This window comes from Lolium rigidum, chromosome 3 (genome assembly GCF_022539505.1).
Source record: "Lolium rigidum isolate FL_2022 chromosome 3, APGP_CSIRO_Lrig_0.1, whole genome shotgun sequence".
NCBI lineage: Eukaryota > Viridiplantae > Streptophyta > Magnoliopsida > Poales > Poaceae > Lolium > Lolium rigidum.
The window spans coordinates 397,012,956-397,031,995 of record NC_061510.1 but is presented as its reverse complement, the minus strand read 5'-3'; the positions used below and the strand labels follow the sequence as shown (position 1 = coordinate 397,031,995).

Below are 19,040 nucleotides of genomic sequence, written 5' to 3'. Positions count from 1 at the left end.
CGTCCCCCACACCGAGGAGGACGCGCCCCCCGCGCGCGTGCAACAGCCGCCCCAAGGTGCTGCCCCCCGCGCCCGCGCCCCTGCCCGCGAAGCGCCGGCCGGGGCCGGGGCGGCCGCCGCGCAGGGACGCGTCGGAGGAGGAGGAGGCGGCGGACGCGGAGGAGCAGGAGGCGGCGGCGCCGCAATGCCGCGTGGTGACGCCGCTCGCGGAGGCGCCCGCGGCGCCCGCCGAGCTGCCGCGCTGGCGGCTCAGGGGCATGTGGGAGCTCGCCTCCGTCCTCAACTTCCTCCACGTGAGTCGCCGCTCCCCCCTCCCTCACTCTACCGCCCCGCTAGGGTTTTAGGGTTTACCGTTTCGGGTTCAGCTTTTGGAGTGATTGTTTTGCTCTGCTTCGGAGCTGCAGGTGTTCTGGCCCTTGCTCAACGTCGCGGTGGAGTTCACGGCGGAGGAGCTGGAGAACGCCATCGTGGCGCCCAACCGCGTATTGGAGGACCTGCATATACCGCTGTTGAGGGTGAGCTTATATCTTCAGTTCCTCCTAAAATGTGTCTTCACTTGCACGCAGAATGCTACCGTAATGGCCAGCGACAATTCTAGTTACTGGTTTCTGCAGACAACTTAGACGTTTCCGCTCATCGCCAGTGTTCAGTAGATGCAAATGCACATTCTCCTGTTGTTTTCCAGGAGTAAAATGAGCAATGAAATTTGGGGGGTTTGTGTCACGACTCACGAGTCACACGTTTAGTATCAGTAATTCAGTATGTATCCTCCATGTAGAAAGGCAAAACTAGAACTAAAATACTCATGTTGGGAACACTACCACAATACCACACATTCCTCTTACTTAAGCTTGCCAAACAGTATGCATGACATCTGAATGCTTCTTATCTGCATTCTGCAGTCAATTCCCCCCGTTGCTCGAATGGGCATGGCGGACGGAAAATGGGTGACCGTGCTATGCAGGAAACTGAAGGACTGGTGGCATCTGGTATGTGATCTGTTCATTGCCCAGGGTTCTTTTTTATACTATAGGGGTATTATTGCATTTGGTCGATGATCTAAAAAAAGGCCCGATCTTCAGGTTGCGGAAGGTGATCTACCAATCGTTACCTCACAGGGGTGAGTTCTGTACCCAAGCAATTCATCGGCTGAATGCCTTGCTGCAGTTGAACTTTTTTTTTTGAAGCATGTTGGACTTCAATACTGGGTGACTTACTGGGTTTCCTTTCTCAGAACGGAAATCGAGATGTACAAGAAACTTGAGCCAGCGACTCGACTGTTGATCCTGAAAGCAATATGTGACATACGCTGTGAGGTGCGTGCCCCTCTTATTCCTCTGGATCATTTTTGCAGTGATACAGGTGGACCTCATATTGTAAAGTTATCATGTGATATAAGAGCCACGTTCTAGGTTGTTTGTCTAGCATAACGGATGAATTTTGGTGATTCATTTACATCAAATTTTAATTCGCGAAAGGTTACTTGCTCTTGGCCTCCTGCTAAACAGTTAGTCACATGTGCTCTCAAGTTACCTAGGAATGTCTGTATATGTTACTGAAATCTGCTCAATGTACTGACAAAGGTCCAGATTTGATAATGCATATCTTTGCAGCCTAGCAATAGGTCTAGGCATGCAGCTTACAGTTATCTAAAACATATGATCATTTTTTTTAGATAACAGACATATAGCCCTGCTTTTCATTAAGCAGAAAGAGAGAACAGAGTTTCATTACAATCTGGGGTTACCAGCTAAAACGATATAAGGCCTGAAAAGCAACGGCACCTAGAGTGCACCACAAAACACCCTCCCTAATTCATAAAGAACAAAGTTCCACCAACTGGCTCTCAAGACCGAAAGAGGAAAACTAGCTGAAAAAGCAAGTTCTGCTTAACAAACCAAGAAAAGACAGAAGAAACTTCCAGAAACTCCCACAAGAAGCATACTCCCAGCAAGATAACTCCAAGTTGATCGAAGATAGGACACCAGCATCCACTGGCTGACAAAGGAAACTTCACACTTGATTCATTTGACGCCGATTCCTCTTGCAATGAGCTATGACCCAATCTAGCACCACCACTAATCTGTTCGTCCACAGTGGTTGCCAGGACTGCAGAAAAGAGAAAATCATGAAGAAGGCATCAGTAGTCTATTTAAGAATTTTACCTTCAAAGATCAACTTGTTGCCAATGGTCCAAAGGGACCACATCACAGCAGAAGCTCCCACCCATACACAGTCAAATTTATCAACAGCCCCCTGGTTAGATAGAGATAACAACGCAAGCACAGAATGAGGGCCAGCGGGCCACCGAACCACTTCACTAAGAGTAGACCAAACAAATGTAGCCAGGGGACATTGAAAGAGAAGATGATCAGAAATCCCCAAAAAGGCCAGCCATCTACACATTGACTTAGTTGGTTATTGCCCATTTTTTACGAAAGCCCATTTGACAGTATCTCTCTGATCAGATAAAAATATAGGGTCAAGCAACAGAAGCAATTGCTCCCAACACATCCTGTGTGTACTTCCAAAGTTTCTCCCGAACTTAACATCCCATGAATGAGCCTCCACAATATAATTAACAAGCAACTGAAGAATCAGAATTAGCAGCTACCCAGAACAAAGAAGGGAAAGCGACGACAGGGTCACGTGACCTCAGGGAACCTGACCCACCCAAACATCATACCAAAATCTGGTTGCAAGCCATTCCAGAACTGAGATCCTTCAGTATTATTCATCAGTATGGACTCTGCATGCTTCAAGTACTTCTTTTTAATGAGTAGCCAGGGCACATCTTGACGGCCATAAAAGAGCTTCCATATCCAATTTCAAGAGCAAGGAAATGTTCATATATCTAGTGTTAATAATGCCTAGACCACCATAACTCTTAGGTCTGCATACATTCTCCCACTTCATCATGTGGTATTTGAAGGACTGAGCACAACCCTCCCAACAGAACCTGTCTCTTACTTTATCAAGCTCACCATGTACTCCCACACCAAGCAAATAGAAACCCATTTGGAACATAGAAAGATTTTAGCAAGGCAAGCATTAGAGAGAGTTAGCCTAGCAGCTGAAGACATCAGCTTCCCTTGGCAAGGGTCCATCTTTTTAGTGGTCTTAGCTGCTAGAGGAATGAATTGATCACTATTAAGCTTGTACTCCCCAATAGGCATTCCTAAGTACACCATAGGCAGATTCCCCAACTTGCAGTTGAATAGAGGTTAGCAACCCTTTCTTGCTCTGCCAACTCACGACCAAGGACAAACACCTCACTTTTGTGGTAGTTAATCTTCATACCTGACATGCTTTTAAAGCAGTGGAGAAGGAATTTGAGGTGAAGAATATTAGAATTAGAATGCCCCAGAAGGATGCAAGTGCCATCAGCATACTGTAACAAGTTCACTCCCCCTTCAACCAACTCAGGATCCAAACCTGTAAGATGACCAGTCCTTCTAGCAGAATCAATCATTGCAGGCAGAGCTTGAACCACAAAGTCAAACAGCAAAGGGGACAAAGGGTCCCCTTGTCTGACTCCCCTATAAGAACGAAAGAAAGGCCCTTGCTCCCCATTGATATTGATAGCAAGGTGCCCATTTCAATTGACCGCTTAACCCACTTGATCCATACAGGATGAAAACCTTTCTTCATCAGAACCTCTTCCAGAAACTCCCAAGCTACCCTGTCGTAGGCCTTCTCAAAGTCCAACTTTAGAATGATGCCAGGAGCTTTTTTCACTCTCACCATATGATCAATGATGTGAGCAGTGCTCTACAATCTGCATATGTTTTTTTTTTTTTTGAGAAAACGCAATGACATTGCGTTTCATTTCATTGCAAAGAAGGATAGTTTTACAAGGTCACAACTCACTAGGGAGGTGTGTTACAAGGCATGGTATCACATTAGCTCAGTGGACATCCCAATCTACTGGCAGCACGGCACACAGACCTAACGCCCCCGCCCTAGCCCAGATGGTAGCTTCTGCCCGAATCTTGTCGCATGTGCCAGAGACCGAGGGCCGCTCACCCTCGAAGACACAAGCGTTGCATTGTTTCCAGATCATCCAGGGTAGCAGAAGCGTCATAGTGGCCAGGCCTTTGTGCATTGGCTTAGGCGTGTTCTGTCGCGCGATGATCCACATGTGTGCTCACTTGAAGTATCCATTACTCATTTGCATATTAAGCCAGCTAATCCGCATAAGCAATTAATGATTGGCTGAATGTTCACTAACCTCTGTTTAGAACAATAACACAGGTTGCCTGCTATTTCAGACATCTCTTTCTGGACAAATTTCATTTCCACATGTAAAACTGTGAGTGTCAACAGATATAGTTGCCCATTTTAAAATAAGATGCCTTTTTTTTTCCCATGTAGCCCTCTGCGAATAGAATGTGGGTTCTTAGCAAGTCTCGGGGAAGTTTTTGTTAGATGTCCCATTGTCCCATTTTTACAACGCTTCTCCTGAACCTGTAAATGCTCTCAATATCCCCAAGTTTGTAAGAAACTAAACCCTAATTACAAGGTTGGTAATTGTTAAGAGATGTCTACAAGTCGCTGCAAATGCGATTGCTAAGTTCTCTGGTCATGAATGCTTTATGCAGTGCTTTAAGATTGATAACTTAAACTGATCCGCTACAGTTATTTTGCAGCAAGAGGATGTTCGGAACTTCGTAGATAGTTGCTTAAAGAAGGGTTGTCAGCTCTCTGCTTTCTGCAAAAAAAGAATTGGGGGAGATTCCCATGGAATCTCATACTGGTGGGCAAAAGACAACTTCGAAAATGAATTATTAATTTAATTTTAAGCAACCTTGTTGTGGTCAAGGGCATTTGTAATCAACTATTGCACTACAGGTATGAAGAAGATCCAATGCTTGGGCATCGATTGTATCGCGAAATTAGACAAGTGGAGTATGTGAAGGAGCAAACAAGAAAATCTAAAGGAAGGGGAGTCATAAGTGTTCCAGTTGTATCCTATCAGTGGGAGACTGTCGCAACCAATTTTGCTGAATTCGAAGCAGCAGCAGTAAGTTTGAATTTTCTATTTTTTCATATGCATCTTTAGGTCTTCTGTTACTGAACGGAGTCCTGGAACTATTCCTCATTTGTCCATGCACATGCACACAGTAGAACCCACAGGACAAATGAGCGAGGATCATTTAAAATCTTCACTACTACAGATACATGATACTGGCAAGATCTTTTCTGCAAAACATGTTGAGCATGCACAGAAACAAGATTCAATAGATTTGTCAATTTATGTACATCACACTTGGGCTTGCTTATCTTAGACATCACTAGTTTTGATTCTTGGGTGACATATGTTTGGGACAAGATTAATTGTCTGCCTGCATTAGATGGTTGCAGGGTTCTGACCATTATATGGTGCATTGTGAGGTGGCCATCTGACAATTCTAACTTCTAAAACACACTTGTGCACGTGGTCTTTGTCCTCTTGCTCTATCTGTTACGTTGCACAAGAGTTCAATGATACTATTACATGCTAATATAGATCGATCTAAATTGATAAAAGTGTATCCTCTTTTGGGGGTTGCTGTGGACAAAATGTGTATCCTTTTTCACCCATTTCTTAAAGTGTCCACAGATTTTCCACTTCTGAGTATATCTGTAGAAAAATTACACAAACTTTAGTCAGAGGCGCATAGGAAGATCTTATCCAAATAAAATTGCAAACCTTTGGCATCAAATTGCATCAAGATTTGAGCAAAACAATTTTGATCCTTTATTCTTATGAAACTATAGAAGTTTGTTGATATTAGTTACTTTCTATCTATCTTATGTAGGAAAAGCTCTTTTCAAGTAGCAACAGGACTGAGATCTCAGTTGGAAAGAAGTTGAAGATCGATTATCTTCCAGAGATAGAAAAGATTCACAAGGTATCCAGCTACACTTCTCAAGGAGTTAAATTTGTATACTAGAGAGTAGAATAATCAGCTATTCTCAAATTCTGGTAAACCCTCTTGCAGAGCAAGGAGAGGCTTCTAAAAAAGCAACAAAGAGAAGCCCTCCTCCTTAACAGCTACTTGACATTTGATCGATTCACATCTGGCCGCTCCCAGCGCGAAAGAAAGCGTGTCACTTATACTTTTGGTAAGCTTAAGGCTAAAGTTAAACTGTTATTAATTAGTTGTCCTCACCATGGTAGTAGCATTTCCCCCAATAAATGCTGGCCGCTGTTACAGTCTCTTGTCCGTTTAGTGATTCCTTCACATTAGATGTTTCACTGGCATTTGTGCTTTAGTATTGTCGTAATGGTTGAGGCATGGTAGGGCTGCACAGTTTTTTTGGGGAGAGAAGAGACTAAGAATGCGAATTAACTTGTTTTATTTTTTCTTGTTTAACTTCAGATAGCATGTGGCAGTTCTTTAGATGGATAGAAACTACTAGTAATTGCTAACTTCCTAGCATATGATTCTTCTTTATTTGATTTGGTGCCTTAATTGGGGCTAGCTTCTACATAGGTTTTCTTCCGCACCTTCTTATACTGTGCACATAACAAGTGGCACATGTCAACTTGCTAAACTATTTGTAAATCTGTTGCCTCACTTGTCTCTCATGTGCAGAAGAATAGTTAAGTTCCGATGCACTTGTGTAGCTGACTAGCTGTTCTTTCTGTAATTTCGTTATTCCAACACTTGATGAATACTAAATGTTACAGTAGCAAACTATCCAGTAACTTGTATAAACCTTTCTACTGAAGTTATGACACGAGTGCGATTGTTGATCAAAATCTTTTAGACTAAACGATATGTACATGCCATGTTTGTTAATATGGAGATGATATTCTGAAGTCTTATCGCCCATCTACTTGCTGCATTGAGCCGTTCCCATTGGAACAGGACTAGATTTACTGTTCTCCTAATGAAAAACTTTTTTTTTTCTTATCATGCAGATGATTATGACCGTTCAATAAATGAGGCCATCAAAGCAATAAAGTAGGTGGATCATCTATGTTCCATTGTGTCCCTAAGGGATTTGTTAGAAACAAAAATCATAACACAGGTTTCTGTGCTCTTATACTGACAGGAAAAGCGAGAACTCCGTTCAGGATGTTACCACTATCAACAGAAGAGTAGTGGACCCAACACGAGAAGCATTAAATAATGGTACAGTATCTGGTCCCTTGCCTGTATGTAATGGATTCAGTGGAGAATCTCCACTGAAGTCATGTAGCGACCAAGCGAACGATGATGAGGAAAAGGCTGAGCCTCTTGATCGTAGGTAACTCCTATAACTCCTGTTGTTGCGCTGACTCTCTGCCAAAAAAGCTTATTGCTATCAGCATATAAACATGTTGAGCTGATTCCGTTCTAGGCGCCGTGAAAGAAAAAGATCTCAAAGGTACCTGCTGGACTTTGTTGAGGATGTCCCGGACATCGATGCGAACTTCGGCAGCGACGACGACATCATGGGCGAAGCTGTCTATGATGAGGAGTATCTGAGAAGTCGAAAACAACCCAAGGCAAGTACTTCAGAAGACGATGGAGAGTTCCGATCGGACCAAGAGTATTCTTTGAGCAGCGAAGCTGAAGATGGGGCTCGACGGTCCAAAAGATTGCCAGCTCGCAGTCCTCAAGTGACAAGGCTGATCGCTGCGGATGAAATCCAAATAGGCATCAAGCGCAATAAGCGTTCTGCCCGGCCCCATACGAATCATCAGCAGCAGCATCTACCTGGTACCGGATCAGGAATGCCAGGTAAACCGAATGCATCAGATCCAGATGCTGGTTCTGACGCAGCAGTAAAGGGCGTGGATATCTCAGCAAGAAGTCAAGACCAAGAGCAGCGCCTACTGCAAATAGTGAAGATGCATAACCCTGGCAGGGAGAGCAACGGGGTTGGGGGAAGATTCCTCCATCTTAACGAGCTTGCGCCTGTCATCAGTGGCTTCGATGGTGCACCAGCAGTCCAGTCTTGATGGCGAAACCTGACCATGTCGCACAAATAATAGTAGCTAATAAGCATGTTCTGCAGCATATTCAGGTGCCCAGAGCTCCTCTGTTTTCTCGAGGGTACCGGCATTGGGTGGAATTGCTGACTGGGACAGAGATGGACGGGCAAACATCTGTGAGCTGGTGAAGCTGATTGCTGGTTCTTTTGGTGGAACCCTTCAATCGGGAGATGGTTCGTGTGTGGCACTCGGAGGCTGCCGCGGCCATTGATGACGTGTCCGGCCTGGTCGTTTCTTTTTTGATCTGGCAGTTTGTGTGGCTCCCCTCCATGTAATCATGTACTCTATTCAATTAGGAGCGACAATATTGATGTGCGCTTTGAGATGAGGTAGCTGTCATGGTGCATGCGGCAATTCTGAACTGTTGACATCGCTTGTAAGCTGGGGCTTTCTTCATACCTGCAATTCTCCAGGCAAAAAATGTTGGAGAATATTCATTTGGTGTTCTCTGTGAATCGCCAGATTTGAGATGCTGCAAACGCACCTGCCCTTTTGGTAACAACCGTCTGGTTTTGGAGTAACAATGTGTTTTCCAGTGGTATACTTTGACTGTTAAATACGTGTATATGGCGTGAGCCCGTGAGTCGCCTGCAGAGACGTTATGCGAATAGTAAGGCCGTTTTCCTCTTTTGATGAACCACACATCCACACGGCCAAATTTACACAATTTTGTTGTGTTTTTCAATCTGTGATTAATATATGTATTCTTATCTTTTTGTTCTGTGTTTTTAAAAATCAACCAAACAGGCCCTCAATTGCTCCGAAGCTGCTCATGCGCGATTCCTCTCAAAATTTTCCCGATTCCTGCCAGAATTTGAACAATTCCTGCAAAATTCTTACGAAAAAAAAGGTGACATAAATACTGCAGACTTGCTGTTTCCGCGCGAGAGCCGCGCCGCCAGGTACGCCTAGCAGAGAGATCAGCGAGCCCTAGAGCAGAGCTCTTCCTGCCGTCGGCACCGCAATGTCCGCTGCGGCCGCGCCCATGGGCTCCGCGGGGCCGCCGAAGAAGCGCAAGCTTCCCTACCCCACCTCACCGGAGCCGGAAGAGGAAGAGGAAACGGCCCACGTCAACATCGCCGCCGACGACGAGGAGAAGGAGCAGGTGGAGGGCGGCAAGGACGAGACGGGGAAGGGGAAGGAGAGGAAGGATGGGTCGGGGATCCTCACGAGCAGGCTCTTCTCGGAGCTCCCCATCTCCGACCTCACCGCCAGGGCCATCACGGAGATGGACTACACCCGCCTCACCCACGTGTGTCCCCTGCCTCCTTTGATGTTTTTTTAACCGAATGTTAACCGCAATAGTGCTTGTTTCTGTGTTACATTGTGATCTTGTCATGTACACGATGGTAACTCCATCTGATCATTACAGTTCCACAAGCATGCGTTCAGTATACTTTTGTTCAGTTTAGTTGGTATTGATGTGGTCAATGGAATTGCTGTTCAGTCAATTGTTTATGCCGTTTTCCAGATTCAAGATCAATCGATACCGCCTCTGTTGGAAGGAAGGGATGTGATGGGGGCTGCCAAGACGGGCTCGGGGAAGACCCTCGCGTTCCTCATACCAGCGATCGAGATGCTCTATAACCTGCGGTTCTCACCACGAAATGGGACCGGAGTTGTGGTGGTTTGCCCCACGAGGGAGCTTGCCATCCAGGTATGATTGTGGTTACCTGGAGAAATTATGCTGCAAGAATTTAACAATTCAGTTTGGGTATATGTTATGGGTCGAGAGTCGAGGCTGTTAAGTTAAGAACCTGCTTTGAGTGCAAACGGGTCAAGTCTGATCTGTTAACTGAGCTAAGAATTACTTTGTTGAGCCAATTGGTCTTGTGCAAATTTAGTGGTCAGAGTTGTTTACTCTAAAAACTTTCTTGTCCGCTATGCTTTTTGGTGGTAAAGGAGGCTACCTTTTGTTTTCCTTTTTCAGAAACATTGTCAAGTGAAATAGTCTTATCTTGGAAAATTAGCATGTTATAGTTGAAAAGCATAATCAACAGTTGAAAGCTTAGTAGTTCTGTATTTTTTTGTGCTCCTAATCATGTATTTTTTTATTTGTTTGCTCCAGACACACAATGTTGCCAAGAAATTAATGAAGTACCACTCACAAACTCTTGGATATGTAATTGGTGGCAACAGCCGGAGAGGTGAAGCTTCTCAGCTTGTGAAGGGCGTCAACTTATTAGTTGCTACACCAGGAAGACTTTTGGATCATCTGCAGAATACCAAGGGTTTCATGTATAAGAGCATAAAGGTAAGGAACTCGCGTGTTCGCTATCTTTCTGTGAAAGGATGAAGGAGGTTTGTTTGTGGAAACAATATGGATATGTTAGATTGTCATCAAATTAAAGAACCAATGACAAACTGCAAATTTCATACTAGTGGTATAGTGTATACGTGGAGCCATACTTGATTCTTAATATAGAACTATGGTTAAGATTACTCTGTAGCTTGGATCATACAATATATTTGTAAGAAATCATTTTCTATTCTTGATTGTCATCTTTAGCTCATCAAAATTTATGTATTTTCTCATGATCCCCTTTCTCTTAATTTATCTGTAGAACACACCTCATTCTCTTTTTGTAGTGCCTTATAATTGATGAAGCTGATCGCATACTCGAGCAAAACTTCGAGGAAGATATGAAGCAGATATTTAGGCACCTTCCTCGGGTATATGATCATCTGCCCATCTTGAATTCTCACTTGATATGCAATTATGCATACATTAGTTTGTATTTTTTTTTATTATTGGAATTAACATTTTTTCAAATTATTCTGCGTGATAACAGAGTAGGCAGACTGTTCTGTTTTCCGCTACACAAACTTCAGAGGTTGGTGCATTTGTTATTCAGCCTGTTTCAACTTTTAAGTCCATCTGTTCCGTTTCTCTCTCTCTGAGTGAATCTGCTATTTTTTTGGTGCACTTCACAGGTTGTAGATTTTGCCAAGCTCTCATTTGAGAAAAACGAAGAACAAAAAGGAACCCCCGTTTATATCTCAGTTCATGATGTTAAATCAAAAGTAAGGAACTGTTTTGACAAGCTGTTTTACCTTCTCTTTATTAATAATTTCTGCAAGAAAAATGAAGATGATGCCCCTACAGGCTACTGTTGCAGGTTTACAGCAGGGCTACTGTGTTATTCCTAGCAACGACAAGTTTCCGATTCTATATTCTTTCCTAAAAAAGAAAAAGTCTAAGAAGGTCATGGTGTTCTTTTCGTCATGTAGCTCAGTCAACTTCCATGCGGAGCTTCTAAATTTTCTCCATATAGAGTGTTCTGAGATCCATGGGAAACAAAAGCAGCAGAAACGAACTACAACATTCTTTAACTTTTGCAAGGCAGAAAGTGGCATCTTATTATGCACTAATGTTGCTGCACGCGGTCTTGATATTCCCGATGTGGTGAGATTTTTACTAGTGATTTGTCTTAAGCTAGACCAATTTCTATCCCTTGCTAACATAAGGTGTTTTTGCACTTGTTTAGGATTATATTGTGCAATATGACCCTCCGGATGAACCAAAGGTGGTGATCTGGACTGTACCAGTTAATTTTCTATTTTTCTCGGGGTTTCTTTTACAGCACTGAGCAATTCGAATTTGATTTTCAGGAATACATTCACAGAGTTGGCCGTACTGCACGTGGCGAGAAGGGAAAAGGAAGTGCCTTATTGTTCTTACTGCCACAAGAATTAAAGTTTCTTATTTACCTGAAGGTAATAATTCTATGCACACATAACAGTGTGTTGTCTGAAGTTAAAGAGATTTTACATATTTAATGGTGTCTGCAGGAAGCCAATATTTCTCCCACAGAATACGTGTTAAATAAAAAGCAAGTGCCAAATTTGCAGCCATACCTTGTAAGTGTGACTTTCAGAAGTTATTATGTTTGTTCCAGTCATGCATTTTAACGAGTGTAAAGTTCTTACTGAATTTGCTGGGCAGGAGAAAATCGTTGGTGAGAATGACATCCTCAAACAGTCAGCTAAAGAAGCCTATAGATCGTACATTTTGGCATACAACTCACACTCCATGAAAGACATTTTTAATGTTCATGGACTTGATATAAAGGTAAAGCGTGTTCGGAAGGCTCTCTCTGTATTTGGGTCCTGTGCATGACATACACATTCTTATCCACTCCATAAAATTGTTTTTGCTTGGCATCACATTCAACATTACAGTTAATTTACTGTCTAGGGGCGTATGTTTCTAGTCTGCATTGTAGCTTGTGCCATATTCTCGCTGTTTTGCACCAAAAGGAACCAGATTTATTGTTCCCAGATTGGAGTTTGAGACTCCACATGGAAGTAAAAATGCCCTGATGTGTTCCTTTTATCTGGCAGGAGGTAGCAGCATCATTCTGTCTTGGTAACCCTCCAAAACTGAGCTTGAACCTGGCGAGCAGCGCCTCCAAACAGAGGAAGAAGATGAGGAAAATGGATCCCGGGAGGAGGCGGTGATGATAAAAGGTGAACCTGAACCGGGCGAGTAGTTCGCGATAGTGTAGAGGGCCAATATTTTTCAGTGGGTCGCAGCGGCAGTAATGTTAATATCAGAGCTTGCTCTACAATTTTTGTATAGATAACTTACCACGGCACAAATGTGTAGTTTATTGTTCCTGTTGGATGGATTTACGTACTACGTACTCGAAATGCTTGATTATATATAGAGGTGTGAATGGGCCGGTGTCTTTATTTCTTGTGCCTTCTGATGAAATACCTTTTGCTAATCCGGAGGTGTCGATTTTTCGGAAGTCTAATCACCCAAGACCGCGCATCAGTTAGGAAATGGCAACATTTAAAGCATGCAATTTAAGCAAAAGGAGCCTACAGTCTACTAGGTTATAAGTGGAGATCAATATGATTGGATATTGATCTAAGAGACTTTTCTTTTCCTGTTGAAAGAGATGGTTTGAAACCCTTGTTCCGTGCTGGTCGGATGTTGCAATCACCTAACAGTGGTAACGCTGAATTAATACATAAGACATTTAGAAACAAAAGAAAGCATTGCTTTTGGCAGCAAACAGCCTTGCTAAAATGGTTTCTTCTGCTCAAAAAGTTGGCCTTATTATTGGTCTGGCAGATAATTTGGTTCAGAAAGGGGCGCTTCAGTATGCAGATGATACACTTGTACTAATTCAAGATAATGTGGAGCAAGCTAGAAACTTTAAGCTCCTGCTATATATTTTTGAATCTATGTCAGATTTGAAGATTAATTTAGAAAAAAGTGAAATTATGATAATAATGGAAGATGACAACAAAGCCCACTGCTATTCTAAGCTGTTCAATTGTCAGGAAGGAGTTTGGTTTATTAGATATTTAGGCACTCCAGTCTGTGCTAGAAGACCTACTGTATCAGAGATGAGTTTTCTGGGAAAAAACCAGAAAAAAGGCGTGTGGTTGGATGGGAAATAACATGTCTATTTTTTTTCGAAATGGAGGCAAAAGCTTTGCCTCATCCATTTATTAAGCAGAAGGTGCCCGGTTTTTAGGAGAAAATCGAGCAAAAACCAACAACAACTGTGCCATAGCACACCCAAACCACACACACCGCCACAAGGGCACACCCAGCCACCCTGGCTACCCACAAAAGCTAAGAAGCTCAAGCCGGCCTATGCCAAACAGATGGCTCTTCGGAGAGAGACCGGCAGCTCCGCTTCTGACGACGAGCCTCGGAGAGGAGATGCGCAAGACAAGCGCCGAATAGGACCTTCACCGGAGCGCCCCACGCAGGTCATCGTACACCGCCCGAGGGTGGCTTCGACTTCACAGCAAGAAGAGACCACCACGAAGACACTCGAACACGCCGGAACGGAGGCGACTAACATGACCTTGCCGCAACCAAACCTTGGTCACCACCATCGTCGTTGCCTCTCAAGCCTCCACCCGGAACACCCGCATCACTGGTTGACCTCCTACCAACCCGGATGCCCTGTGTGTCGAGGTCGCAGGAGGGCGCGAAGGGGATCACCAACTTCAAGACGACGTCCTCAAGAGGGGACACGACGAAGAATCGACGTCGTCGTCCGATCCCGCGGGATCTAGGCTTTCACCCGAAGATGTGAACCCGAGGCAGCGAAGGCCGAAGAACTCCACGACCGCCCCCCAAGAAGGACGGCGACATCCGCAGACGCCACGCGGTCGGGCTTTCGCCTGGAGCAAACGAGCCACCACTCCCTCACGCGGCCGGACAGCGAGACGAAGACCGAAAACGCTGTCAGCCCGCACTCCGCAGACACACCTCATGTGCAGAAGTGGCGCCACCGCCGCACACAAGCCACCACCGCCACCACAACCAGACTAAGGAGCTCCGCGAGCTCCGCTGCCACCACCCGCACCGCACGGGGCCGAAAGCCGAGTCGCACCAATGCTGCCAACCAAGCTCGCCGAGAAGAGCTCTGCGGGCGCCGCCAACCGCCACAGAGAGGGAGCTTCGACGGACGCCAACACAGGGGTTCGAGGCCGAGCCGTCGGCCGCAGCAGCGCGAGCTCCCCGGTCCAGCCGCCATGCCGCCCTCGCAGCCGCCAAACCACCCAGCGCACACAGGGCCGCCGCCCCGCCATCCAGCACCGCGCCCGCCCCCGCAGCCTCGCCGGTGAAGGCCGGGAAGGAGGACACCGCCTCTGCCCCGAGACAGCGGGACCAGGAGCAAGCTCGCGCAGGCCCGCAGGAGCCCATCTGGGCCCGTGCGCGCGCCGCCAAGCCCCGCAACGCCCCGCTCCGCTGCACCTCCGCCGCGTCCCGACCATGACCAGGCCGCGCGCCACCATGGCCGCCCGCAGCCCCGCCAGCGCCCAGCCGCCGGCCCACCGCGCCCGCCGCACCTCGTCGCGCCCGGGCGAGCTCCTTCTCGCCAGGGGACGCGGGAGGGGGAGAAACTACCCCGCCGCCACCTTCCCCGGGGCGCGCGCGGCTTTGCCGGCCCCCCTCCGGCGGCGGCAAAGCAAGGGAGAGGATCGGGGTGGGGGCTAGAGGCGGCGGCGGCGGCGGCAAGGGTTCCCCCCTTGTCGCCAGAGGAGGGCGACGCGGGGGGACGCGGGGGGTCGCATAACGTAGTGATATAAATAACATGTCTATGGGAAATACATATTAGTACAGTTTTATTTATGTCTAAATTGTCGACCACACAACACTAGTCCGCTGTCCAGGCTTGTGGCATCCATCTAGAGACATCGCACACTGCTTCTACAGGTCCTCGTCACCGCCATCTCACAGTTTCCCTTGACGCCGACCCGAGACACGCGCTAGCTCCAAAACAGAGAGACGAGACGACCAACCGTCCAAATACATTGCTGTATCACCGGAATCTTTTCCCAGTCGTCCACCCTTGGCAGCCAATCCATCCATCGCGCGCGCACCGCCTCCAGCCGTCCGTGTGATCGACGGCGACGTCGCAGAAACAAAACCGCGGATGACGCCATTGCACCCGTCGCTGATGAACTACGGTTGCGTGCGCGCGTTTGGTCCTAAACTCATATGAACAGAGCAAAACGACGAATTTACATGTCGGCCGCCTGTCCGATCACCTTGGCCTCCAAGCAACTAATCGCTCCATAAGTAGAGACGCCTCAGCTACAGATTTCAGTTCATTTCATTTCATTCCACCGTACCGGAGGTTTCATTTCGTTCCAATCACGGAGAAGAAGGATTTAGCTAGTTATATATTCCATCTCAATTTCAACTGCTGAGTAGCTCGAGAAAGATGCGAGCGATGGAGTCCTCGGCGGGGGGCCTCTTGGGCGGGCTCAACTCCGGCGTGGTGCTCAGCCTGATCGCCGTGCTGTGGACGGTGGTGTGGCAGAACCTGCAGCACCTGCAGCTGCAGCACTTCTTCAAGCGCCACATCGGCCGGCACGCGCGCCGCCTCTCCGCCCTCGTCGACCCCTACCTCTCCGTCACCGTCGCCGAGTACGACGGCGGGGGCCGGATGCGCCGCGCCGATGCGTACGAGGAGGTCAAGGCCTACCTCGCCGACACCACCTCCCGCGACGCGCGCCACCTCCGCTCCGAGGGCGCCAAGGACGCCGACCGCCTCGTGCTCAGCATGGTCGACGGCGAGGAGGTCGCCGACGTCCTCCTCCCCGAGGAGGGCGGCGGCACCGTCTTCTGGTGGGCCTACTCCAAGCCTCCGCCCGGCCAGCAGCAGGACCGACGGTGGGGAGGCGGCGGCAGCGGTGGCGACCAGGAGAACCACCGCTTCTACCGGCTCTTCTTCCTCGACCGCCACCGCGACGTCGTCCTCAACACCTACCTCCCGCGCGTCCGCCGCGAGGGCCGCGCCGTCATGGTCAAGAACCGCCGCAGGAAGCTCTCCACCAACATCTCCACCCACCAGTTCACTGACGCCGGCTTCATGCGCTCCTCCTGGACGCACGTGCCGTTCGAGCACCCCAAGACATTCGCGACGCTCGCCATGGACCCGGCTAAGAAGAAAGAGATCGTGGACGACCTCGACACGTTCAAGAACGGGAAGGACTACTACGCGCGCGTCGGCAAGGCGTGGAAGCGCGGGTACCTCCTCCACGGCCCACCCGGGACGGGCAAGTCGGCCATGATCGCCGCCATGGCCAACCACCTCGACTACGACATCTACGACATCGAGCTCACCTCCGTCAGCTCCAACACCGAGCTCCGCAGGCTCTTCATCGAGACCACCAGCAAGTCCATCATCGTCATCGAGGACATCGACTGCTCCCTCGACCTCACCGGCACCCGCACCAAGAAAACCGACGACAAGCCGCCCAAGGTGGACGGTGATGGCAGGAAGGGGGCCGCAGCCGACACCAGCAGCAAGGTGACGCTCTCCGGCCTGCTGAACTTCATCGACGGGCTCTGGTCGGCGTGCGGCGGCGAGCGGATCATCGTGTTCACCACCAACCACCTCGAGAAGCTGGACCCGGCGCTCATCCGAAGGGGCCGGATGGACAAGCACATTGAGATGTCCTACTGCGGCGCCCCAGCCTTCGAGTTCCTTGCCAGAACCTACCTCGGCGTGGAGGAGCACGAGCTGTTCGCCGACGTCGGTGCTCTGCTGCAGGAGGTGGACATGACCCCGGCCGACGTCGCCGAGAACCTCACTCCCAAGAGCGCCGACGACGACGCCGACTCGTGCCTCCGAGGGCTGGTGGCGGCGCTGGAGAAGGCCAAGGAGGACAAAAGGCCAACGGACGAGGCAAGGACAAGCAGCCGGATGAAGAAGACGGGGGAGTGGTGATTGCCCAGGAACAGGAGTGAGTGACAGTAGCTCAGGATCCATTGATGTCATCCATGAATCCATGATTTGTCACGTTTTCTCGATTTCTAGCGAGCGAGTGATGATGAGTGGTAGAATAAGCAAGCTGTTAGATGGGATTTAATTTGGCAGGAAATTAGTGCTAGTGCTTCATGTTCAGAACCGAAAATGTTCATGTCAGCTATGATGAATGTTGGACGCAAGTGTAACTGAGCTGACTCGATGATATTGCCGACGCGTTGCTCAGTGCCAAAATGTGTTTGCATATAAAAATTTATTTATTCAAAGTGAAACTTTGTACAGTTTACACGAGTATAAAGACGAACATATTAAACCTTGCGCTATCTAATGCATACATCATAAAAATATATTTTTATAGTGATTCTCGTAATACTATAAGTTTAATATTGTAGATGTTGACACTTTTTAAATTATATTTGGCCAAACTTTAATTTTTGAGTTTGACTAGAAATTATATGCAACAAAATTTTGAAAGGGGGAGTAAATATTTCATACTACTAGTACTATGTGAGTAATTCTTTTTAGAAAGATTGTCTACTCATGGTTGGCAGAAGTTTATTTAAACCAGAGTTATTACACGAAGACTTTTGGATCGTGCCATGTGTACCTAATGTCTAATGATGCGGGAGACTCATTGAGCAATTTTGATAAAGTTTTTCCACCTCTAGTCAACTAAGATTTTCTTAAGTTTTAATCATTTGACAAATGTGAGCCACTCCGGTTTTCAACATATGGTCCATCCATTTTTCGTTTGAGATTCCTTCACCTTTATGTTACTATGTCAACATGTAGTCAGGACCTGACATGTTACATCGACGTGGCATGAAAAAATATGAAAAGATCAGAGGGCATCACACCGACGATCATGACTAGATTTACCTTATCCATCTAATCCATTGCTCATCGTCACTTTAATACTTTTGAAACCCAGTATCACCTCACAACCTTGCTCAATGGACACGCATGAGAAAACAAGGGCCCAAAGCTTCCAAATGGCGCAATCTAGATTATTTTTTTACTTGACTAGGTAATTAATATCACAAATGCAAAACAAGAAGGTAAAAGTTGACTTCACTCTTAATTTCGAAACAAACCTTGTTCCAATGACCCCGTGTACTAGGGCTTCATGTTTCATAGCATGGCTCCATGATCCAGGGAGTCATAACCAGACATGAGTGTCATGAGTCATGACCATGACTTCTTGGCCCTGCTATAGAGCATGACGCCTTGGACCATATGCATGATTTCACGAGGGAGAATCATGAATAAGGTTATTTTGAGATAGGCTATTTATTGTTTAATTTTCAGGAATATGCTATTTTGTCCAAAATGCGGTGACCTAGTACACCGCTGCATGTAGTAGTGTACAAGTTGTTGGTATAACACTCACGAAATACCGTTTCGTAAATATTACAACCCTCGCAGTGGTACAATAAAAACATTGCATGTCCAAACTCGTCTCTCTTTATAAACTTATGGTCGCAAATCAAAATTCTACAAATAATTCGAGATACTTCTCGGTCCAATGAGGAGTCAAAGCAAATGAAAATTTCAAATCTAAGGTCTTGAACCAAGATGACACAGCTAAGTCTAATGTCATCTAAGCTCAACAACTTACTTAGTAGGGTGATACACATATCAACTCATCTATCATAGTGTAAGAGTTCTAAGGTTTTGTCTTTGGTCCCCCTCCTGTGTTCCATAAACTATATCATAGTCTATTTCTTCGATGCCCGCGGACAGATCTGGTTCTTGCATAGTATACCTCCTCTCCTTTGGTGTTGTCGATAGCCTCCTCATTCCTATCGGTCTCTAAA

The 19,040-nt window shown here is 46.8% G+C and overlaps 3 protein-coding genes across 3 annotated transcripts; all 3 read left to right on the top strand.

Moving 5' to 3' along the window:
- The first annotated feature begins 257 nt into the window (after window positions 1-257).
- LOC124697717 (DDT domain-containing protein DDR4-like) lies at window positions 258-8,478 on the top strand. The gene is made up of 12 exons (XM_047230262.1): window positions 258-293; window positions 405-515; window positions 903-989; window positions 1,083-1,120; window positions 1,235-1,316; window positions 4,650-4,756; window positions 4,852-5,023; window positions 5,802-5,894; window positions 5,985-6,108; window positions 6,911-6,953; window positions 7,045-7,239; window positions 7,333-8,478. Exons 1-12 carry the CDS (start codon window positions 258-260, stop codon window positions 7,934-7,936), a joined length of 1,692 nt encoding a protein of 563 aa, XP_047086218.1. The 3' UTR covers window positions 7,937-8,478.
- Window positions 8,479-8,933: 455 nt separating this feature from the next.
- Window positions 8,934-12,563, top strand: LOC124697716 (DEAD-box ATP-dependent RNA helicase 27-like). The gene is made up of 12 exons (XM_047230261.1): window positions 8,934-9,221; window positions 9,441-9,626; window positions 10,038-10,223; window positions 10,559-10,642; window positions 10,762-10,803; window positions 10,904-10,993; window positions 11,076-11,375; window positions 11,458-11,496; window positions 11,582-11,686; window positions 11,762-11,830; window positions 11,916-12,041; window positions 12,314-12,563. The coding sequence occupies exons 1-12, from the start codon at window positions 8,934-8,936 to the stop codon at window positions 12,428-12,430; spliced, it is 1,632 nt and encodes a 543-aa protein (XP_047086217.1). The 3' UTR covers window positions 12,431-12,563.
- Window positions 12,564-15,420: 2,857 nt separating this feature from the next.
- LOC124700861 (AAA-ATPase At3g28580-like) lies at window positions 15,421-17,448 on the top strand. Its single transcript, XM_047232924.1, has one exon. The coding sequence runs from the start codon at window positions 15,673-15,675 to the stop codon at window positions 17,182-17,184; it is 1,512 nt and encodes a 503-aa protein (XP_047088880.1). The 5' UTR covers window positions 15,421-15,672; the 3' UTR covers window positions 17,185-17,448.
- The last annotated feature ends 1,592 nt before the right edge of the window (window positions 17,449-19,040 follow it).